The 24,879-nt window shown below is 43.9% G+C and overlaps 1 protein-coding gene across 1 annotated transcript in view; it reads left to right on the top strand.

The window, feature by feature from the left end:
* LOC134873581 (zinc finger SWIM domain-containing protein 6-like) overlaps positions 1 to 24,879 on the top strand; it is a 43,797-nt gene that overhangs the window by 2,344 nt on the left and 16,574 nt on the right. Inside the window, 2 exon segments of the mRNA XM_063897334.1 lie at positions 21,678 to 22,034; positions 23,403 to 23,551. Coding sequence (XP_063753404.1) covers positions 21,678 to 22,034; positions 23,403 to 23,551 — 506 coding nt within the window.

Raw genomic sequence — 24,879 nt, 5'->3', positions numbered from 1 at the left:
TTCCTCCCCCTCTCATCTCCTCCACCTCCCTCTCTCCCAAGTGAGCAGCTATAAAACTCTCCATATTTACTCCCCTAAGGCCAACTACCAGCCCCCAGTCTCCTGTGATTATTTATCCTTTTCTCAAAGACATTAATCACATGCTTTTTCCTTTTTTGTCTACATCTCTTTCGATACATCAGTGCTGCAGAGAGGCAATGGATAGGGGGATGGCATTTAGGGGGAAGAGCAATAGATCGGGTGATATCAAGAAAAAGAGGGGAAGCCTTGAGGGAAAAAGTGGGTGGAAAATGCAAAAGAGGAAAGAGGCATTGAAATGCTGATTGCAAGAGAAGGGGATGTCTGAAAGTAAAGAATGAAGCACAGAGAATGGTAGAGAGTGAGATGGATTGGGTGTTCTCTCTCCCATGCAAGCTCATCTGTTCCAATGCCAGCCTTCTAGATAAATATTCATATATGAAAGGAAGTGTTATCTAGCAGTCCAGTGCTCCTGTTATAGCAGTGTTATAACCACCCAGCTCTTGCACTCTTTCTACTGTTGAATCAGTGATGAATTTGTCAGCCGCTGAACATGTAGTGTAGCACATGTGTAACCTCAACCGGTGTATAAATACATAAAAAACCCAATGAATACGGTGAATATGGATGTTGCTTTGGACCCTAGTCGAATAACAACGGCTGTAAAAATGACATTGCCATGAGCTGATCATAGACGTATTAGTAAAAATCTCACCTTTGTGTCAAGTTATCATTGCTTCTCTGGTTTTTCAATCAGACCAGGCGGTAACTGAGCATCATTTGCCGGTATAGAAAACTTCCCGAGCTGCCTGCTCTGATCACAGCAGCTGTTCTCCGGCCCCCTTGTGTAATTTAGACCCGGCAGCTCATCATGCTGAAAGGAAGGCTAGTATTATGGTGCCCTGTCCTCTAATTATAGAATTCTAATCCTATGGCTTTAACATGGCATGACAAAGCATGTTTGCACTTCATTACCTCCTTCCTGTTTTAGTCCTCCAGTCTGGGTCAAGTTCATCCCCCCTTCTGTCATTCATATATGACATGTCCTGTCCTGCTCCTCCCCCCTTTGACCCCTCATCCATGTATTTCTAACTCCCACCCCCTATGTCTGCCTTCAGGGCTTTGTGCCAAGAGGTAAATAAACCATAACCACACACACACACAAACACACACACACACACACACACACACACACACACACACACACACACACACACACACACACCAACACCTCATTCTTACTATCCTCTTACCGTAAGCCCCATGTCCCTATGGAGTGACATACTGATGCCTGGCATATGTCGCTCTCTGCAATGTCATTAGCGTACGGTACATGCTCCCGCCTATTTATCCATCTCTCCTTGTTAGGCTAATTTTTCACATGAAGCTACATGTCATTTTATCATGCTGCTGCCCCACATCTGAGTGATGAGGCTGTTTTAAATTCAACAAGAATGAAAGCAGATATGCATATCCTGTAGCCTATTTTGGTGTACTTTCCATGGTAGTGTTTTTGGAAAAGATAGCCTATAATATTTATCTTTCCCTGCTTAAAAGATCACTGAATGTCCATGGCAGTCATGCCTGTTGGAGTGTGAATGTCATTCTGATCTGCTCCACCTATTTAAAAGACAAAATATTTGTGTGAATGTGTGTGTCTGTCTCGTGCTTCTGCAAGCTCATAACTCAGGTTAATTTGTTCACGCTCGAGATAATCTTAATTATGTTTCTGCGTCATCTATTCTCTCACCCTCCTTATGATGTCAATGACATGGTGAAATAACAACCAAGCTGGTGGTTCCCTGTATTTTAACCTGTTCCCTTTTTTGTCACACAGATGGTAAAAATCATAACATAAACACTCCTAACCCTTATGTTTGGCTCGTAAAAAGGCATGTGTTAGGTATGAGAATAGAGAAGCCATATGTCATTTCCTATTTAATTTAAATCATATGTTTGCTTAGCTTTCAGTCAGAACCATAGAAATATTAGACATAATTTACCACAATAAAACACACAAAGTGGCTGATAAAACAACAAAGAATATTTGTATTCACTCTGAGGTTATTGTTTGTGTTACGAAGCGTTAAGCCAAATACCAAGGAGAGATCTGAACCACTTACAAAGTAACACTGAGGATGTTTGTGCAAGAACACTCTCTTCACACAAACTTGCACACATTTTTGTACTCTCAACTTTCTTTCACGAGGCTTTTCAAAGAGCTACTTGAGGACCTACATCGACATTTCAGGCATTTTGTCCACAAAGGTGCAGAATTTAAGATGCCAAACCTAAATCTTGCATGAGCATGTTGTCTGCAAGACGCTATCAGGCTGGATTTTTGGTGGGTGAGGGCTTATTGTTTTTGTTTGTGTGTGGGCTATTTCTTTTCATGTGGGTGGATCTGGTTTTATTTTCCTGTTAGGTTAGTGAGTTCCTTTATCTTTTTACAATGCCGTTGAGAGTGAGCCCACATGCCTACCATCAGAGAAGGAGAAAGACAGAATGCTTCCGAAAAGTGCGTTTAACTATGTGAAACCAAGATGTTGTTACGAGGCTCAGCATGTGAATAAGAGAGAAACTGACAAAATATGACTTGTGAGTTTAGAAAATAGTTCCCCAAAAGTGAACCTGGAAAAGTTAACCTTTAAAGTCAGTTAATCTGGATATATTTTACGGACCGAGCTCGAAGGTTGGAGTCTTGAAGGAGCAGTGATCCTGGAGCCGGCGCCTCAGGTCTACCCCCAGCCATGTGACTATCCTTGGGATTGTATCGTCATGGAAACATGGCTGAGCCTAAGACTAGTGTAAACAAATGGCTGTCCAAGAGGGAGAGTGAAAGGGGCAGCTACCACATCCATGTGAAGAGACACTGATTCTTTAGGGAAAGTGCTCTCTTTGGCTAAATGAGTGTATCTGAGAAACTGAGAGAAGCACGTTCCAGGCCTTTGTCCCATTATGTTGGCTGAATGGAAAAAGATAGGATACATTTCAGCTGTCGCTTAATGAAAACGTGTTAGCTGAGTCTTTCTTTGTGCAAATGTGTCTGTATGAGCACATGTTTTTTTTTATGGACAAAATATTATTCATTGCATATAATTGTCAATGTTTTCCATGTTACATCGTGGTGAAATTGAACTGAGGTAATCCAGGTAATGACTTTTTTGTTCACATCTAGTTGTGCAGAATGTCATCAATGTAAACTGAAGTTAGAGTAAGCAAGGCTGTAAATCTGAAACGTGTTTACGTGATAATTACTTTCATTCTTCTTAATGAGTTTCAGCACAAGCTCAGTTTCCGCCTTCGATTACTCACAGACAGTCAGCCCCAGGGAGATTTCAGTCTGGGTGGCCCCCTCAATGATTGCACCCCCAAAAAAGATGTTAACATTGCCGTGATCATCAAGTGATAGATGACCCCTGGTTCTTATGCCTGCTCTGTCATGTTACCATTGTGTCAGACGTTTCCAGAGTGTCCTTAAGCTCGCCACAGTCCCAACTACACAATTTTACCAATCCTATTCCAAAACCAAGATGTGCCTTTAGATAGATTATTCCCACCACAGACCATAACTTCTTTGGGGCAGTTATGTTCCATCTCCTACACCCAGTCATAACGGTGTCCTGCTCTTCACATTTACTAGACTGTCCCCAAGATGTACCATTAGACAGTCTTTCTGCCATCCCAAGCTAGCTGTCTGCCTTATTTCCAGTCTCCTTCAACCTGACTACAGACAGCCTCCCCCGATTCCTGGTCCCACATAGCCTGGCTGTTTCCTCCCCACCCCTCTTAAATAACCATTCCCAGTTCCAGCTCTAGCCTCCTTGTGTCTGCCACACTCTCAGGTCTATTATCAGGTTGCCCCAAGACCACACTTCAAAATTAGTCTGCGTGGTAATACTGGCTCATTTCCATCTCAATGTACAAGATCAGCGTTCATCGACCCTGTTAAAATAAACCAGCTAAAGTTATAAAGATCCAACATGAGTCCGCTAACGTCTGCTCCAGTCCATGTTCCAGCTTGACTTGTCTCATGTCCCAGACTGTGGCTGCTGGGTGTGCGTCAGCACAGCTCCTCGGCTGGCTGACTCTGTCTAGGAATCCAGTGCTCCTTCCACACATCTCCTTCCCCTCTCTTCACTGTGAGCACAGGGAACAGAGCAGAGGGTGCAGGCGATAGAAAGGCTACTAAATCCACAATGACAAGACCCTATTAAAAGCTGTTTTTTCTATTTCATTTAATGACTTTTATTACCAACCGCCCTTCTCCCTTCGATTTGGCAATAATAACAACAGGGGAATGCAGCACTCAGCGTTCTCCTATCTCATGCTCCCTTTCACTTTTTTTTCTTTTTAATGAATTCCTCTTTGCACCAATGGGCTGCTGAAATAAGCACAAAGCAGGCCAAAACTCTGCGTACTGCAGTGGCAGGTGAAATGTGTGATCTTTGTGTGTTTAGTTACTACATGACTATGAGAATACATGTTAGAGACAACATATGCTTTCACTGTTGCCCCAGAATAGAGCCTCTCTGTGCAGTTTGGTCAACAGCTGTTTCTTGCCAGAAGCCAAACAGCTCTGGATCTGCAATGATATTTTGTTGTGTATTCATGTGTGCACATAATCACTTTATACTTTACTGACACAGTATAAAGTTACTGCTTTGTCCCACATTAAGGCCAATCTTTTTGATATCTCAAAGACAATAAGAGTATAGCAGAGAATAGCAGGAATTTGGCTTGTAGTGTTTTGTCCACATTTAACTTGCGTTTAACCAAGGCAACAAGGATCTCTCGGTGTTGTGACCAAATTACTTTTGTTATTGTAAATGATTGTTAGCTGAGAGTGGAGTGTGCATTTACCTGTTCAGGCTGCTTCCTGGACAGAAATATTTTTTAGCGCGTATCGGCACAGGACTTTGAGCAAATGAAGATTCCTTAGCCTGGTTTATCTTTGTGTGAATATGAGCATGTGTGTGTATGACTTGTGTTAATGGCACAGTGAGTGTGTTGAGAGCTGTGTGTGTCAGGCTGAATAAAGTTAAGGCATTTTAATGATAAGAGGGTGGATGACATTCCTGTCTGTCATCATTGTCACCCTATCCCCTTTACACTACACACACACACACACACACACACACACACACACACACACACACACACACACACACACACACACACACACACACACACACACACACACACACACACACTACTTGCATGCATGCATTAAGACAAACACACGTGGCAAGGGCACCAGTGACCAGGCGCCTTAGAGTAAACAGAACCAGAAGATGAGGGTTTACCTGCAGCTGACCCCTAACACACACACACACACACACACACACACACACACACACACACACACACACACACACACACACACACACACACACACACACACACACACACACACACACACACACAGAGAGAGAGAAGTGTTCCCTCATCGACTGGTACCTGCCCCAGCATTGTGCTGGCCCAATGCCGACCTCTTTACTTGATCCCCAGGGATTTAGGAAAGCCAAAGGTCAATCTGGTCAGACTGTCCCTCCAGTGGCCGATTCCTCTGCTTGAAAGACGAAACCCTTCTCACATTATTATTTTCCAATAAACATCACCTGACCAAAGGAAAAAATTGCTTGGCTGATTGAATGGGTGGGTGCGTGCTTTGCATGTTCCATTTAGCAATATCTCACCTGAGTGATCGTCAGAGAGGGGACAGAGTACATGCCTAGCCTTTCTGTTCTCTTGTGGAACAATAGGGAACCAGAACCAGATTGAGAGTGGGAGTTTACCTTCTCTTCTTGCCCGGCAGGCTCAAGTGCCGTGTGAGCTATGCAGAAGAGTAGGTCCTGAGAGTGTGAGGTGCCTCTGGCTGTGCCTGGTCCAACGATGTCGTGGCTGTGTGGCATGTGAGACATGCATTCAATGCTCTGTAGAATAGCAGGGCTGAATAGAGCTAGAAAATGTCCCCGGGCATGAGAGATAGAGAAAGAGACAAAGAAAGAGAATGAGAGAAATTTAAAGGGAAGGAGATGGCGGCTTTGAACTGACTATGGAATCTAGTTTGCCCTTCTTAAGAGTTTTGTCTTGAAGGAGTTCTTTCTTTTCTTTTTGCTCATTTGCTGGCTTGCCTTTTTTTCTCCTTACCTCATTCCTTACCTTCATATTCCTGTCATCTTATTTTCTTGCTCTCATACTCCTAATCACTCCATACCTGTGTCTATCCTCCTTCTCTTTCATGCATTCCTTCCTTGTGTTTATAAGCTCTCATGATCTCTTTTTCTCCCCGTCTCAATTTTCCAGTTTCATTTCCCAAGCCAGGCAATAGAAACTCATATCTTATTTACACTGCCCCTATCTAGATACAACATGTTTCCACAGTATTTCCTGTGTCTAAACCCCCAAAGGAAAGCTAGCCTGCTTGCTAGCTGCTGCTCTGTGCTGTGCTCAGTGCTAGTCTGCATCCAGACCTCAGGGGCTATCACTGTTTCTACATTTAGAAGCTCTGTTTACCACTCTGTGGAATGAGGAGAGTAACAGGACTTGGCCTATTTGCTGTTGTGTCTTTCTCTGAAGTTTTTTTTAATGATCCTTGAATCGTGATGTCCGCCAGGTATTGGGGATCATCCTAAAACTTTTTCAAATTTAAGCATGACCTACCCTTTTGAATTTTCTTCATGCTAGTCATTTAGCTGCTGCACTGAATGAAAAGCTTTGCTCAATATAACGTTAAATGCCTATTGCAGCCGTCAACTCACAAGGTCAAGGTTTTCAATCAGGCTAGGTAATGTACCTCAATATTTATGTTGGTCACAGTATTGAATATTTAAAGTCTGGTCCCATTTATAAACCTATTTACTTAGTCCTTCGGGTAAATCCGGGCTTTTGTTTTGTATTGACAAGTCCTTGTATGACTGCTTGTGTTATACAATATTTAAACACAACAAATATATATATATTTTTAAATCAATAAAAATATAAAAAGTAACACTTCCATTTCTAAAAAAACCTAGTTTACATTTTTTAGGTTACATCGTTTGCAGTAAGTGGAAAAAGCGGTGACTCTTTGTTATCATTATAGTGGCTGGGAAATTAGCACCATAAATCACAAAGTGTCTGCGCAATACTATGTTGAAAGACTTTAGGTACAAATCTACCTTTGTTCCCACTTCCTATTGTTGAGGGTGTCCCTCTCTGTTGTTGCCACCCTTTCAGTCTCCCTACTTCTTCCAAACCTTGTATCTGTCTGTCTGCCTGGCTGTCTGTCTGGCTAGCTGTTATCCAGCTAGCTGTCCCTCCTGGGTGGCTACATCACCTCACCTCCTACCCCCTTACATCCAGTGACAGCCCAGCCCAGGGAGACATGGGTAATGGTCCTCTCTGATGTACAGCCTGACTCAATTGGACTGGATGGCAGACACACGCCTAAAATAACAAAAGGAGGATGGAGAAAGAGGGGGGTTGGAGAGGGAGGAGGGGAGGGGAGGAAAGGAAAGGAGTGAAGCGATCGATAAAGCAGGGACACATCGCCTAATAAAGATTTATTCCTTTTTTTCCCCCTCACCATCCGCCTTGGCAGGGCAGAGAGGGGAAGGAGAGAATGTGATTAGTGGACTTCTTCCCCCAGGGTGCCTCTGATAGCATGTGCGCACGCATGCACAGCAGTATGTATACTCAATGCGTTGTGTGTATTTTTGCATCTTGTGTGTTTATCGCACGCGTCTCTCCCTCTCTCGAGAGCAAAGGGGGTTAAAAACAGTCTCTGTCATTTGTTCTGCAGGCAGTGGCACTAGCAGCTGCAGCTGTGTCCCTGCCTCTCTCTCTTCCTGTCAGCTAATATTTAGTTAATCTTTGGTCTGGGACCTACGGGACTGGCCGGAGCTCCTGGTGCCCCATCCATCTCGCACTGATCTATATTCCACGCTGGATCCCTTTGCCATTAACCACCACCAAGGGGAGGAGAGAAGGGGATAGGCAGGCGCAGAGGTAGAACGAAGAGGAAAGGGCAGATGGGTGGAGGGAGAGCTGTAGAGAGACAAGAGAGTGATGGAGAGGAAGCAATAGAGAGAAGGGGGGCTGTCTACTGTCTCAACACTAAATGAGAGGGAACGGGAGTAGAGGAGGGCATTGCACAAAAATCTCTTCTCCTAATTTTAATGAAAGTCAAAAATTGCATTGCAACAGACCTGCTAAGGGATGCATGTGTGTTTTGGAGCATACCGCTCCCATTGATTCTATGCAATTTCTGCCTATTCCTGCCTTTTATTGGATAATCCCCTGATCTTTTTATGAACAGGTGGAATTATTCTGAAAACAGAGTAACCAACAGATAGTTGGAGTGTTTCTTCAAGGAGGTGTAAAAGGTTGAGGAGTAAAAAGGTGGAGTAGGTGGAGGAGGAGAAGAAAAAGGAGCCATAGGTGTGGGAGTGAGTGATCCATATGCATAAAGCAGGGCACTTCACTCATATGCATTGTGTAGTTATGAAGGGGTCCACCTGGAAAGGCTCTAAGTGCTGAGTCACTCACTAGCACACAGACTTAACGCTTTTATCCCTGACCGGTCCATCTGAATAGAATATAATAGGCTATAAAGTGCTCTGCTAGCAGTGGCTGGCTGCCCCACGGCAAACCCTTGCCCCTTGCTCTTCTACTCCAAATCTCATTTCACCACTTTTATAGAAACAAAGCATGTATGCGCTGTGCTTTAATTACATCGTTTTTTCTTTCTCCCCCTTTCAATTTGTTCTCTTCATTCAACTGCTCTTCCCTTGTTGCTTCTCCTGCAGTGCTTCTCAGGCAGCCACAGAGAGCTCCCTCTTCTCACTTCAGCCCTTCTGTCTACTCTCCCTGTGAACCTCCCCCTTCAGTCACATGTCCCTTTGCTGCTGCTGCTGCTGCGTGTGTGTGTGTGTGTGTGTGTGTGTGTGTGTGTGTGTGTGTGTGTGTGTGTGTGTGTGTGTGTGTGTGTGTGTGTGTGTGTGTGTGTGTGTGTGTGTGTGTGTGTGTGTGTGTGTGTGTGTGTGTGTGTGTGTGTGTGTGTGTGTGTGTGTGTGTGTGTGTGTGTGTGTGTGTGTGGCACCTGTTTGGGATCTCAGTGTGTGTTTAGGGTCATACCTGCAGGTCGTATGCAATGAATAGCAGGGTTGTTACTGAAGCACAACCGGTTGAGAAAAGTAGCCAGTAAATAGTGCACCAGTGACGGAAGGAGAGGAGGATGATGGCAAGATGGATGGAGGGAGGGGAGAGAGGAATGGGGGAACAGGAGGACCAGAGACGGAGGAAGGGAAGAGTGGTTACAAAGCCAGTGAGCCTTAACCACCTTCTGTTAGTCTGTCTGCTCTCAGCGCTGTTTTCTCTCTCATAGGAATATAATGGCTTTTCCACTGTCCTCTTTCCAAACCTCCACCACCACCACCCTCTCCCCCTTTTCCCTTCTCTCTCTCCCTCTCTATTGACCGGCTATTTTTTTCCTTTCTTACACCTCTCCATCTCTTCTCACTTTCCGTTTCTCTGTTGCAATTCCCTCTCGGAGTCTTTGCCCTTTCCTCCCCTGCTACCTCCCCTCCCTTTCTCTCCTTACGTCCTTCCAGCTGCTGGCCAGGGGAACAGCTGACTAAATCTAAAGCTCGGGCCCCTGGCTCTGGCCTCGGCCCCAGCCTCGGCTCTGCCACAGCCTCCTCCTATTCTCAGCCCTCCTTCCTCCCTCCCTCCCTCCTCTGGCCTCCAGCCCTGGCTCCTCTCTCAGCAGCCCCTGCTCAGCCCTGGCCCTTCCTCTGAGCCTCAGCTCCAGCACTGCCTGACTCTCAGCAGTCCCCTCCAACCATCCCCCTCCATCCCACTTTGGAGCTGAAAAGCCTCAGAACCCCTCTCTTTCTCTCTCTCCCTGTTATGCCTATAAGCCGGCCCTCTTCTCTGTCTTTCGGTTTTTTTCCCTCCGTATTTTCTTGCTAAATCAAGAAAATACAGACTATGGCTGTGCCCCTAGTACTGTCCCAACGTATCTCAACCAAGCCTCATCCAGGTTGGCTTCAGTTCAGTTCTCTGGCTCCTATACCCAGCATCTCTAGCCAGGCATCTTTCTCTCTCTGGCTAGTAACGTTAGTCACTGTAACTCATTGTGGCTTGCTTTACTCCAAGCCACAGTCAGCTTGTACATTTTGTCGTTTCTGGCTCAACACTTCCTGCAAAGCCCTTTGTTTCCTCGTGTGTCTCTTTGTCTTCTCAACCCTCGCTTCTATACGTCTCTTAACTTGTGTAGACAGGCTCAGCCTTAGCACAAACACAAACGCTCAGCACACAAACGCGTGCAAGAGTGTGAAACATATGACACATGATTGGCAGCAGGGGGAAGATGGGGAAAAGCAGCAAAAGGGGAAGTGGGCCTTGTCATATCTCTAGGCAAGCCTTGGGCTTGAGTTTGATCGCTGCCCAGGGATGGGAGCCTTTGTTTCCCCCCCCCCTCCCCACACTTGGTGGCTGTCAGAGCAAGTCTTCAGGCGTGTGTGATTAGGTGCAGGCCCAGGGTCCGCCATCACTCTGCTGAACACACGCTGCCCACAGAAAACACCTGTCAATGCTCTTCCTCCTCTCTGACACCCAACTGCTCTGAGATGAACGACAGAGGGCTGACAAAATAAAGTTCAGAGAGCAACGCATAGCGAGACTGAGATGCACACACATACACACACACTTACCCTTTGTGTGAAAGTGGGCTAAGGAAGCCCAGGCAGGAAGAAGCAGAGGAGGTCTGCAGCAGTTGAAGCAACATCAGAATCTTCTCCAACATCTCACAACTCCTCTCAGATTATTATTCAGCCCACTCCCTGTCTGTCTAATGCCCAATACAGCCTTTGTCATACTGCCGTCTTTGTTGTCATTTTGTGTTGTTTTGTATGTGTGGAAAAGGAAATTGGGGGAAAAAGCAGCAAAAGTTTCCTTTAGAGTCACATTTTCTCTTGTTGACTGACAGATGCGGGACGATGAAAGTGAATCACAACGTGCCACAGACTTCAAAGGTTCCTGTGTTCCTCCGTTTATTGGCAACAACACACAACAACCTCTCTCCCGGTGTGGATTCTTCTAGGGAGGGAAAGAGCTATACGAAACAGAGGCAGCTGACAAAGAAGCTCGCATTCAAACAGCTAGAGGGAGATGAGGGAGGAGGAGGGGTGCTAAATAATCAGACCTAAGCAATGTAACCAAATCGGACTGCTTTTCAAAAGCATTTTAAATCAAAACGGGGTTTTGATGCGCACTAATTCTGATACCAGGGATGTTTGAGTAGAGAAAAAGTGACGGCTTGAAGTTGTGAAGACTTCTCTGCTTTGGGAGGAGCTTTGGTTCTGAGGCTTTTGTTGTGTGTGTGTTTGGAGTATGTGTGTTCTGCATGGACCAGCGCAGCAGTAATTAACTAAGTGTTGAAGCTAAGATGAAATAAGCCGCTTGCTTCTACCCTCCTAAGCATATGGATTCTCTCTCTCTCTCTCTCTCTGTCTCTCTCTCTCTCGCTCTCTCTCTCTCTCTCTCTCTCTCTCTCTCTCTGTCTCTGTCTCTGTCTCTGTCTCTCTCTCTCTCTCTCTCTTCCATTCTTCTTACTATTGTCCAGGATGGCACCCATTGACTGCCACTGACCTAATTTAGGCACATTTCATTGACCTACTTCATGGGTGAATACTGACTTGCCCACGGGAGGACGTCCTCTCACCCATACAGTCACGTGCACACATATTATTTTCTAGCCTTATGATAGGCACAACCTCAACCTGCTTTTTGGTTGCTCTGGCCCAAGGCATATAACCCCTCAGCTGTGTTCTAGCCTCTCCTTGATCCCCCATCAAACCCCCTGTCATAGCCTCCTTCGGCACTCGGATGAACGTAATGAATCCAGAGGTACAGACACGAGGTGAAATATAAACAAAGCAGTTGGCCTTTGTTTAATATTGTCTCAGAGGTGGCATAGTCCTTGACTTCACAAGCCTCAGAGGAGACATAATCAGCATAATTGCATACAAATATTCTTCTGTCAGCAATGAAACTGGTAACTTTCAAAACTTTGATTAAACAGCGTGGAAATGATTTGCTTGTACAGTCAACCGCAGTAGGCTACTCTCTCAGCAAAGTTACATGGTTAGAAACTTCTATGTCTATGGAGCATTGGGGATCCCAAAGGAGGAGTGGCATCTTTAACCCACTTGTTTTAAAATAATTCATGCATCATTGTGTTCCTCTAGCAGATTAATCCCAGTTGACTGGACACACACAGTCCTCTTGAGGGTTTTGGAAAAGGCTTTGTCATAGTTGGATTAGTTTTGCCCTTTTTAACGCGAAGATGATTAGTAATAAACTTCTGTGCCTGCAGCCTCCCACGAGGACATGAAGTAAGTCTAACCTGATTCAGTGTATTTGTCACACTCGTGTTGTTGGCTGTGCAGTCCTGCTTATACATGTTTAAGAACCAACAAGAGTAGTACCAGAATTCTTTACCTGCCTGATTTCCTGTGTGGTTGCCCACATATATGCACAGTGTGTGCCCCCACAAATACAACCCATGAAAGCAAACACACAGGTACTTACACACAAGCAACTGGCAGACATGTGTTGTCATGGAAACATATAAAGATGTCAACAAAAGTGTGCTCCAGGGTGAAGATTGTCTCCATCTTGTCCAGCAGGGTGCAATTTATCCCAATCTAGCCATGAAAAGCAGCTATTTACATGAAACGAGAGCTGTTTCTGGGAAATAGGGGTCTCTCTGAAGGTTTTGATGTCAGCTGCCTGCTTTTAGCTTGAGAGTGGAAACCTAAACCATCTAGAGAGAGAGGGAGGGAGAGAGAGGAGCAAACTGTAAACCTACTGAGAGAGCTCAGTTCCCCCATGTGGTTGCAGATCTTCACCCTGAAAGTCTCTCACTGTTTCCCCTCAACACGCTTGGAGAAGGCCAAGCATAGCGTTTGATTTCAGATGCTTACAGTTTGTACAGAGTAAATTTAACCCCCTTGCTTTATAGCTTATCCTTAAGAGAGTGGTCCTAACATCAACGTCAATATTTACAGGAATAGCCTGCAGGCAAAAGAATCGACCACCACAATTCAGCAGAGACTTATTCAACCTTTCTCCTGCACCCCCTCTCTCCTCTTTCCCTCACTTATCTTCATCCCAGTAATTCCCGTTCACTGCGGCAGGCCGTCCATCACAGCGCCAGTTGGCTGAGATGTTTGTCTTTGGGTTGCCTTTGTTTTATATTTTTGTGTTTGTGCACAAGGTGCGCCCTGTATACGTGTGCGAAATATCTTTCGGCAGGGCCGCAGCTTTGACACAGGCTCAGCGGCTGTTTGAGAGATGCTGGATGACGCGTGTCAAGTGATATTAAATGTGAGAGAACCTCCCCCTCCTCCCTCATTCAGTCCCCCCTCTGCTTTGCCCATCCCTCCGCCATGGACTATGTCTTCTGTGGTTAGTTTGAGCTATGACACTTTTCAATGGAGTTTTTAGGGGGGAAGGTGCCTCTTCTGATGTACAAGGCCTCACATTTCTGAGGGTATAGCAGACACTATGGCCTACATAAGCTCCTGGAAGGTCAATGCCTACAGTGTGTACATGCTTTACAAAGCTAAATTACAATTATTTTACTCTTTGTATTTTCATAATCCAAACAATTCTGTGTTAAGGTTGTCATTATGTGAGCTGCGTATTAATCTGTATGATAATTGCTTGGTAATGCTCACAAATGAGTGTGTATTTAAGTTGTTACAGTGCTTTTGTATTATGTTTGTCTTCAAAGAGAGATCTCGATGTAAATCCAGGTCACTCCTAGACAGGCTACCTATGTATCTAGATTATTTAGACCTTCATTGGATCAGAAAGAAGACAAAGACAGGTAGACTTTCTCTGCTACTGAATAAAGAAAGTGGCACATAAAAGATAGCCCATCTTCCTGGTGAATGTTTCAGTTCTGTGTGTTTGTACAAATGTGTGTATCTCCTCCCATCCCTGTCAGGTAATAATGTGGATGTATGGTTATTGGGCCAGTGTGCTCGCTATTATGGGTAAGCCTGAGAAGGGGGATGTTGGGGGATGTTGAGCAGGGGCGGGTTTATGCCAGGATGTGGCATGCGCCGCTGAACAGAGAACAGCGAGTGTGACCTCAGTGACTCCAGGAAGGAAGGGGTTAAGCACGAGCCAGCAGGCCTGCATGGGCTGCGTTACGCAAACTGGCGGCTGGCTGGAGCTGAAAGGGGAAGTGCTGAGCTCAGAGGAACACTGGCTCAGAGCCATCACTCCCTCCTCCCTTCACTGAAACTCCCCCTTCGCCTCCCCTGGCCCTCCTCCCCGCTACAGCTGAGCGCTCCCCATGCTTCCCACCGCCAGGCGTGGTGATGTGTGTTTGTGTGTCTGTGTGCCTGTGCTGGAATGTAGCTTCCCCCCTCGACTGGGGCCAGTGTGCAGTGTGTGTGGGTGTGCACGTGTGTGTGTCTGTCTGGAATGATGCCTCCCCTTGTCTAGTGTGTGACGTCAGTACACACAACGGGTCAGCTTAGGGCTAGTGTGTGTGTGTGTGTGTGTGTGTGTGTGTGTGTGTGTGTGTGTGTGTGTGTGTGTGTGTGTGTGTGTGTGTGTGTGTGTGTGTGTGTGTGTGTGTGTGTGTGTGTGTGTGTGTGTGTGTGTGTGTGTGTGTGTGTGTGTGTGTGTGTGTGTGTGTGTGTGTGTGTGTGTGTGTGTGTGTGTGTGTGTGTGTGTGTGTGTGTGTGTCATGGGAGGGGGGAACAAGGGAGGAGTCAGTTATTGGAGAGAGAAAAGGGAAAGAGGAGGGGCTGTTTGTGAGCAGGAGGTTGACTGCAGGGAGTCACTGAAGCCAGTATGCGTGCATGCATGAAGGCATCATGAGTGTGTCAAAGGGTGGGGTAGTGTGCATTTGTGTGGGTGTACGTGTGTGGTGGAGTGTGTGGGTTGACTTTCCAAATGAAATGGGAAGGGTAAAGAGTGTAAGGTTATTTCCTGGCATGGATAAGTGAACCTAAAAACACAAACATACTTGCCCATGAGCTCACACAGTCATGCGGTAATTTTCAGTCCAGTACTGATGGTGCCCAGCTATTTTCATATGCAAATGAATTCTGTTCACTTTCAGCCATGTTAGCCTCAACAGCAGAGCCTTTTGTCTGTGTGCTTTACTAGCTTTACAGAATCTTTTTGCTACATTTTGTTCAGCCATTTTCATACCCTTTTTGTTTTCAGCTTTGATGTCAAGACTAATTTTGAAAGCTGTTTTATCAAAAAGATTAATCTCAAAACGATTTATGGTGCAGAGTTCAAATTAAACAAGAGAAACACATCCGTAATCAATTCTGACAGGCACAGCAAATGTCATTTTGGCACACTTTCTGCTTGCAAATTAAGTGCAAGATCTAACAAATACAGCTTCTGCCTATCAAACGCACATTGAAAAACCATTTAAAACTTTGCATGGCCATATTCTTTGTTTATTCTTTTAACCAAGGTCTGTGTGCAGTGTTTTTAACAGACACGGCTAGCTCATCTCAACCCATGCTCTCCTTCATAAGACGAAGGACGTTAGTATTTTTATGTCTGAACTGCATAGGTTTGTCGTTAGAAAGATAGCAAAGCCCTCAAGTAGCAGACAATGGCTTTTCAATGGATCCCATTACCTGCGTCTATAGCCTGCGTGGCTCTACTGGGAAAGACCTCTGCTAATTACACACATTCATTTCCAGCCAGCTGTAATTTCATTCACACTAATGAACCTTGCACATGGATTGGGGTAATGTAAAGTTAATGTACAGCCAGGAGACAGAATTAGCAGGCTACTGGCTTCTCTAGTGACAGGGATTTGTTGAATATCAGCTTTACAGACGGTTCACCCAATACCACACAGATGCTGTTCTGAAATAACGCATAATGCTAATTTTAGAGTTGATTAAAATGTATTAGTAATCTACAACAAAAATACCCTGGCTTGTAGTAAATTATATCCACCCAAAAAGCTATGATTGTATTTATTTTTAAGCGTACAGTAGCTGTATTGGAAAATGCTGTTATCTTTGTTAATAGCTGTGACATTGTGGTGTGTAGTTATGTTAAAATGTATTGTTATTTGCATTTAAAAGGAATAGTGGACTTTTTGCAAAATACGCTTTTTGCTTTTTTACCGAGCGGAAGATAAGAACCTGCTAGCAACCATTTAGCATAGCAACCTAGCATTAGTATGTCAACAGGCGGAAACAGCTAACCTGGCTCTGTTACTAGGTAACAAATAGTTGCATGCATACATACTGTATATTGTTCATACGATACACATGCATGTATGTGTTTCTGTAATAGAATATTATTACCTTTGGATGAAGTCAGATGAGCTGTTTCCCACTGTTCCCAGTCTTTATGTTAAGCTAAGCTAACTAGTTGCTGGCTCCAGCTTTTGTTTTCCCATTAAACTTTCTAGAAGAAGGTGCATTTCACAAAATGTCAATCTGTTTCTTTTCAGAATTCTTTCACACAAGTTTTTAATGTGTTAGTTGCATATCTAATTTTATCATCACTTCAGCTGTCTTGTTTTGTGTCTATCACATCCTTAAAAAGAGGCGCCACTGTCTTTCTGTACTGGGCAGCCTTCTGAAAGCCAACCTTTGGGATCAGTCAGCAGAGCAGTAGCATCAGCTCTGCTTGACAGGCCCAATCCAGCAAAATTTGAATCCATTTTGAAAGTGATAGTTTGAAAATTGCAAGTCATTTCTGATATACCACATGGCAACTAAGTGGCAGCAGCCCAGTAGTCAACTGTCACTTCCACCGCCAGCTGATGACAACTCCAATCACCCATACAGCCGTCAATGCACACACACAAATATACACATACACACACAAACCTTGAAACCTTGAAACTTCACACACACACACACACACACACACACACACACACACACACACACACACACACACACACACACACACACACACACACACACACACATTCTTTCCCACCCATCCCTATGATTAACATGCATATTTTGCTGTCAGAATCTCATGCAGAAGTAAAAGCATTGAAATTCATAGAATTTCAATGGACATTAATTCATGCTCATTTGTGTCTGTCTGGATGAGCATTCAGCGGTAGTACGAGTTTCATTTGGTGCATGTGTGTGAATGTGCGGGTGGTGGAAAAGAAGGTTCTGGTCGTTTTGGGGGTTTAATGCATAAATATGGCCGCCCCCTGAGCTCAGCTGTGTTATTCCAGTCCGACCCACACCTAGGACACACACAAATGCACACACACGCCTGGAGCAAGGTCTCCTGCAGGATAGCATTGATCTCTGTTTATAGTCTCTGTATGGGTGCTTCCTTATAGGACCACACACGCATGTACTCATTGTTACTCACACAGACCTACCATGTAAGAGGCTGAAAGACCTTGTATTTGTCTTTATAGGATTATTCATTGGGCCAGTTCAAGGAGCCCCAATGGAGGAAAATCGTCCTTTAGCTGTGGGTGGGATGGAGGTGGTGTTGGAAGTGGGGGACCTTTCCTCGACCTACCTTGCTTGTCTACAGTTGTGGTTCAGATCTCATTTCAGTAGGGCCTCTCAGTTCAGTCCAACCAACCAGATTGGATTCCAGTCCAGTGGCATTTTCTCAGTGAGGTTTTAGAAGGCTATCTTTGGTCAAACAGATCCCACGTTAAAGCTCCAACTATTGCAAGAGGTCTGCTGTAGATCATAGAAGCTCTAACAGGGCAGAGTCGGATTTAGGTGTTGCTCTCTTTCCTGTCTGAATCTCATAAGGTGATTTAATTAATGTGCAAGGCTATAGTTAATCGGCACACAGAAATAGGCCTTAAATATCTTTTGCTTCTCTGTTTCTGTCTCTTTGCTTTTTGTTGACTCACTTTCACACCAGCCTATTTGTTTCATCCTATTTCCTCGCACTGAAATCACTTATGTATTCAGAAATGAACGCACGCATGCACACACGCACACACGCACAAATACAACGGACTGCATGGTGCCATATTAGATTTAGGTGACAGTCACTCACGAACCAATTCAGCCAATAAACTTAATGACCGCCCCACTGCTGGGCCAGAATTTTCTCCACTGACTTGGAATCTTAATTTGATTGCGGAAATATATGTATGTTGCTCAATCTAATTTACTCCAGTGATTTTAGAACACTGAGCACTTTTGTGCTTAGGCAAGCAACCTCTTCTGGCCCGGCCCCGATACCCGCCGCCTGCCTTCATGTGGGAAGCTAAATCCTGTTTTATAGGCAGCGTATAAAGGCGACATTCTTCCATCACAGCAGATGTATGGTGAAGGAGTTGCAGGTCTTAGTCTAGGCCTTTCCTCCCTGAAATAAGAGCAGGAATCTGGTATTTCTGGGCCCCTGTGTTGTTGAATAGTCAGAAGTGGTCCTAGCTGGTCAAGAGAGCGCATGGTAGCTTATCGGCACTTATACAAGTTCAAATCCAAAGAAAAAAGATAGAGTGAAGCCCTATTTGGTGGAATGCTTTGATGTGGATCCCCCCGAAAAGTGTGGGTGGTCTGCAGTTCTTTGTGGGATTTGAACATATATATACATACGCTAATTCTCACTCACTCTTTCACACACTGTTCTCGCTGCCTTACACAGCTCCTTGGGCCAAGTGTGATTTCACCAGAGCGGTCACAAGGGGTTTCTAGGGCAACCTCACAGAGGCCTTGTTCTAAAAATGGCCGCCATGGTTACTTTGAAAGCCAACCCTGGCCTCTTGAACATGCACAGAAAAGAGCCCTGAGCAGCACTCAGGGAGGGGAGCTGGGTGGACTGGGTGAGGGGGAAACCAGGCTCTTTAATAGCTAGCACATGAGACATTGAAGGTTTCATACCATCCCAACCAGGAGTCATGGGAGGTTTGTGTGTGTGCGTGTTAGTGTACCTAAACAGTAATAGCCCTGTACCCAGTCCTTGGCTAAATTAAAAGGGCATTTTTGGCGTAAGGGGGCAGTTTTTGGTGCCCAAACGAATGGACAGGGAAGGCGAAACTCATTACCTACCCATCTGTCAGAGAGTGAGAGAGAAAGAGCTGTGGGAATGAGGATGGAGGGAGGGACACATGAAAAGGGCTTGGAAGTGGAGAGAGTGAGAGTGTCTGTTAAAGCAACACAGCTGACTTTTCCAACAAGGATACATCTTTAATCACAAACCATTTTCATACTACATGCATTTAATTTAAAGTATTCCTGTTATGTTCCACGGGAAAAAAAAGAGAGAGAAACATTTGAAAAATTATCTGCAGCTGCTTTAACTGTGTGTGTGTGTGTGTGTGTGTGTGTGTGTGTGTGTGTGTGTGTGTGTGTGTGTGTGTGTGTGTGTGTGTGTGTGTGTGTGTGTGTGTGTGTGTGTGTGTGTGTGTGTGTGTGTGTGTGTGTGTGTGTGTGTGTGTGTGTGTGTGTGTGTGTGTGTGTGTGTGTGTGTTCGCATCAGAGGTTGATTTTTCTTTGAGCTCTCTCAGTCCCACATGTTTTTGATGTTCTCTTTTTCTTTCCCCTCTCTGGACCAGGGGCCACTCTTGAAACATAAGCTTTTGTCACACACACACACACACACACACACACACACACACACACACACACACACACACGCATAGTAAATGTAACAGCAAATATTAAAAGCATTAGCTAATTTTAAGTAAGCTTTCCTTTCTTTAACCAGCTGCTCCATGTAAACCTTTTTGTCTCGTTTAAGAGGAACTCAGTATCTCTCTAACCCTGACTCTTTCTCACGCTTTGTGTGTGTCTCTCTTTCTCTCTCTCACTCTCTCAGCTGTATATAAGCTTTGATCACTGCAGATGCAGATTGCTGCCATACCCCTCTTCTGTGGATATTGTTAACTAACATGTACTTCCTCTGCCAGCTGGCTTTCACAGTGGAAAAGCATATCTCCATGGCAATGTTCTGCAGTTCTGCACTGTTGGATAGTTGCAGCTAACACTCATAATACAATAACCAAACATGGCTATTTCTGTTGTGATGCTCTTGCAAATATGCAGGATTGCAAAATCTGTGCTAACGGAGCATTTTGAATTTGAGATTTCTAAAGTTGTACAAGGAATACGTCCAACTCGTGTTGATGGTGATTAAGAGGGTTTCCTGACTGAGTGTTTGTGCTTTAGGGAGAGAAATATAACCAGCTTGCTTTATTTTTTATTTCCATCCTGAGGGCATCACCAACACTATAGCTAAGGGTTGTCCCTCTGTTTACGTTCTTCTCTCTTTTTCTACTTATGTACCTGCATTCTCAGTGCAACCTTTAACCATCAGTAGTTTAATCTGACCTCTGTTCATTTTGCTTGTGTACCCCTCACCCATTTCCATCTATATCTTATAAAATATTCAAATCCTGCCCCTCCCTTCTTACTTCATGTAGAGGCCTAGAATACACTTTGATATTTGCGTTAATACATGCTTGATATCACAGCAATGCGTGTGCTCAGTCCTTTGATACAAGTATTTAAGAGATGTATGTCTTTGCCTGGTCCACATGCATTTCAGAGATCTCTCCTGTACACATAAATGCATTCATAAGCTCCTCTCTGCCTGTCCTAACCACTCCCATTATTAATAAATGCATGATCTCACACAGCGTCTCGGTGGGTGCGTACATGTGTGTCTCTTTCATATGCTCATCAGTGTGTGGTTTAGGCCACTGCCGGGGACCCCGCCCTGCTCATTCATATTCATCCTCGCATAATGACTAGCCGCGCCTCCGGATAGCGCAGTCAAGATGAGATCAAACATTATATTCAAACAAGAGGCTGTATAATTCATACTGTAACAGCCGTGCTCACAACTCACTTCCTAATATCTCTCTCAGTTCCCCTGCCAGTGCATCCCCGATCCGAGACCCTGCATCTAGGTTTCTCGCTTTCATTGACTCTCTCAGAGTCATGACTGTAGTCGGCAGCTGGTCCTGATCATGCTCTGACGATAAGAAAAAAAGGGGGCCTTTTGGCAGGTGACTGTCCAACTGAGTCTGTTTCATCCTGAGCGTGTTCATTCCTAAAGGCATTTATACAGTAATGTCATTTACTAAAGGGCACAGTCAATGAGATGATCAAGTTATCCAATTTCATTTAATAAATGTTTTAGGTCAAACTTCCAGTTGTTGGCTCTGTATGGAGACAATAGATACCAGCTCTTATCTCTGACTAAATGACGATGGACATCTCATTGTACTTACAGTCGAAGTTTCTCTGAAACTTAAAACTTAACTAATTGGTTTATTCCTTACTGTAAAAACAAACTAAGTGGCGTAAGGCTTCAACTAAGGAACATTTCATCAGTGACTGAGCTGAGGGTAATTCATTTATTTTATAAATCAATCGATATTGTTCTATAAATTGTCCCATAAGCCAATCACAAGTTCACAAGTGCCCAGATATGCATTTGGGAGATTTCTGAGAAGCTGGAGCCAGTTTCATTTGGACATCAACAGATCATCAAAACTATTGTTGATTCATTCGAATGAATATACATTTATCTGATGAAGTAAAGATGTAAGGATGAGACAAGTGTAATTGAAGGAATACCTTTACATACATTGTTAATGTCTTTAAAAAAAAATCTTGAATAACATTTTGTTGTTTTCTTTCTCACTTGTTCAGGTTTCCATCTCAGCGGCACAGTGACTGACCCCGCCACACCCTCCACCCCAGAGCTAGTTTGCAGCGTGAGCGTCAGCTTCGACCGCTGCAAGATCACAGCAGTAACATGCACCTGCGGCAACAAAGACATATTTTACTGCGCCCATGTAGTGGCGCTGTCGCTTTACAGAGTACGGAAGCCTGAGCAGGTCAAACTGCACCTGCCCATCTCAGAAACACTGTTCCAGATGAGCAGAGACCAGCTACAGAAGTTCGTTCAGTACCTGATCTCAGTCCACCACACCGAAGTGTTGCCTACTGCGCAGAAACTGGCAGACGAAATTCTGTCGCAGAATTCGGAGATCAACCAGGTCCACGGTAAGGGAAAGTGTGTGTGTGTGTGTGTGTGTGTGTGTGTGTGTGTGTGTGTGTGTGTGTGTGTGTGTGTGTGTGTGTGTGTGTGTGTGTGTGTGTGTGTGTGTGTGTGTGTGTGTGTGTGTGTGTGTGTGTGTGTGTGTGTGTGTGTGTGTGTGTGTGTGTGTGTGTGTGTGTGTGTGTGTGTGTGTGTGTGTGTGTGTCAGTGAGCGTGGACAAGGTGTGGGGCATGTTTATTATCATGGAGGTGTGTTTATGTGTGCGCATTTGTTCTTGCCTCTAAATGTATGCGTGTATTGACTGAATGACGAAGGTAAAGCGTGGCAGGATCAATGTTACTCATTAGTGAGATCCAGACAGTAAAAGAGAGACGGTGTGCTTTTAATCAACACTATAGACCCGTTATTTACCTCTGAGAGCGAGAGAACCATACAGAGACAGAGGAGGAGAGTTTCTGAGAGGTAAAGAAAAGTGCATATCTATTGTTATCGATACTGCACTTGCTGCTTACCTTAATAAACGGGAGAAACTGAAGGGAAAGCAACACAGAAGAACATTAAAGTGAAATCAGGTAAAAGAGGAGGGCATTAGAAACATTTTACTAAATAAAATGTCAGTCATTTAATTTTGCGTTTATTTAGAACTGCAGTCCTTTGCTTTTAAAGCTTTTTATGATCTCCACATTATTTGGTATGATACAATCAATGCATGTATTACAAGCAATGGATTACTTGTTTGGGCTCATTTTTTACAAAATATGCATGAATTTGGTGCAAAATCACTGTCCATAATATTAATATGAGATAGAACAATTGAGGGTTTGCAGCATAATATTACTAATAGTTACTACTGCTGCTGTTATATTACCCCTTTTCAGACTAGACTGAAACTACTCTTTTACTTTATTACAGATGTTCTTGAATAATCCCATTGTTTCCTAAACTCCAAGGTGCTGCTTCATGCTTTGTACAACAGGCAGTCAAAAACCTAAAGATATTAAGTTTAAAAATCATTGACAAAAACACTGAATCAATGATCAAAAGACTTGCTAATTCATTTTTTGTTAAATACATTATACATACTGCCTATAACAGTGTGAGTGTATTTGCTTGTGTTCTTTAATTTATAATTCTTATAATTGTAATGACACAAATAAATATTTTCAAATGACTAATGTTTGAACTTAAGAAAATGTTGTCTTCTCCCATTTATGGTTTATATTTTTGTTCATGTTTACATCAGGGTGAATAATGATACAATAATGCATCTGTAAGGTATACTATGTATGAGCCTTTACGCCTGTATGCATTATGATATATCAGGAACCATAAGGCCAATGCACATTCAACATTTGTACTTCTATTTGTGTAGGGGCCCCGGACCCCACAGCCGGAGCCAGTGTGGACGATGAGAACTGCTGGCATCTCGATGAGGAGCAGGTTCAGGAGCAAGTCAAGCTCTTCCTGTCGCAGGGAGGATACCATGGCTCGGGCAAGCAACTCAACCTGCTCTTCAGCAAGGTCAGGAACCAGCAGCATTATCCATCTACATATAGAACATCACAACACATACAACACGCATACAGCACATACCGACCCTGAATGCTACAGACATGCAGTGTGCCCTGCTGTGGAGCTTCACATCCCTCCTTTAGCGGTTTCTTCTCTCTACAAAAGCACACACAATGCAGCCTCTGCTCCTCCCCTCTGCATCCTGTTAATAAATATTTTCTACTTCTCTTTGGTGCACTTCTCTTCTATTCCCTTATGAAAAGAGCCCCTCACTGTTCAAAGTAATCCCAGACAAAACAACTTACATATATTGGCACATACATTAAAAGGCGAGCTGCCTCTTAGCTGCAGCTAATTGCCGAAGGAACATAAAGAGAGAAAAAGCCTGCACTATGTACTATCCTGAACCCGCGATAAAGCGATTACATGAGAGATGTGTGGTTCTTTCTGTGTTACAGTGGCAGCGCTAGGCCAGCATTAATGTTGTGCACGGTGTAAAAACTGCAAGCCAAGGCCATTATCATCCACCCTGGCCTGCTTTTAGAATGTCTCTGGGCTTTATGCTCTTTGATGCCTGTTTCATCCTTTACAGTACACACACCCACTGACAGCCACATATACGCTTGTCTCTCACACACCCACGGCGAGAGTCACGTACCCATTTGTACGTACACCGAGCTGCCCTCAAATGATAAACACACACCCACTGATTATGTGTTATGTATATACTGTATGTGCTCCTTTGTGTCTGTGTTTCTTTCATTGTGTGTGTTTGTAAATAAATGTTTTCACTCCTCTTACCGCAGAGACAAATAACATAATTAATGTGCTTATTTGAGCACACGTCCATAAAGTAGCCTACCCTTGATCACTTTTTTCTTTGGCTTTCAACAAAAATACTGGGATGAGTTCAACCAACATTTTATATTCCTAGAGTGGGTATGTCTTTGTTGCTAAAAGATGCTGATCACTTAGGTTTACAATAAATGTGTGCCTGTTGCAATTGAGATACAAATCTTTCATACAGTACTGAAGGAGGAGGAGAAACTCAGCTTCTGATTATGAACCACTACAGAAATAAACTGGTTACATTTAAAACAGTCTATGGAATCTGTTTTGACAAAGATGTTTGTTACATTTTTTATTATTATTGTATTTTTTCCAATAGTTCTATAACGTTAAGACATTTCTTGATTTGAAAAGAATAGGAAATACTGAGATATATAAACAAATAGTATATGATATTTTTGCTTTTTGTACAATTGTGTCTGTCTGTTTGTGTTATCTGCAAGTGAATGGTTTGACTTTAGTAAATTGTAAGAAAATGCGATCTGAGG

This window comes from Eleginops maclovinus, chromosome 12, assembly GCF_036324505.1.
Source record: "Eleginops maclovinus isolate JMC-PN-2008 ecotype Puerto Natales chromosome 12, JC_Emac_rtc_rv5, whole genome shotgun sequence".
Classification (NCBI taxonomy): domain Eukaryota; kingdom Metazoa; phylum Chordata; class Actinopteri; order Perciformes; family Eleginopidae; genus Eleginops; species Eleginops maclovinus.
This window is presented reverse-complemented; position numbering and strand designations above follow the sequence as displayed.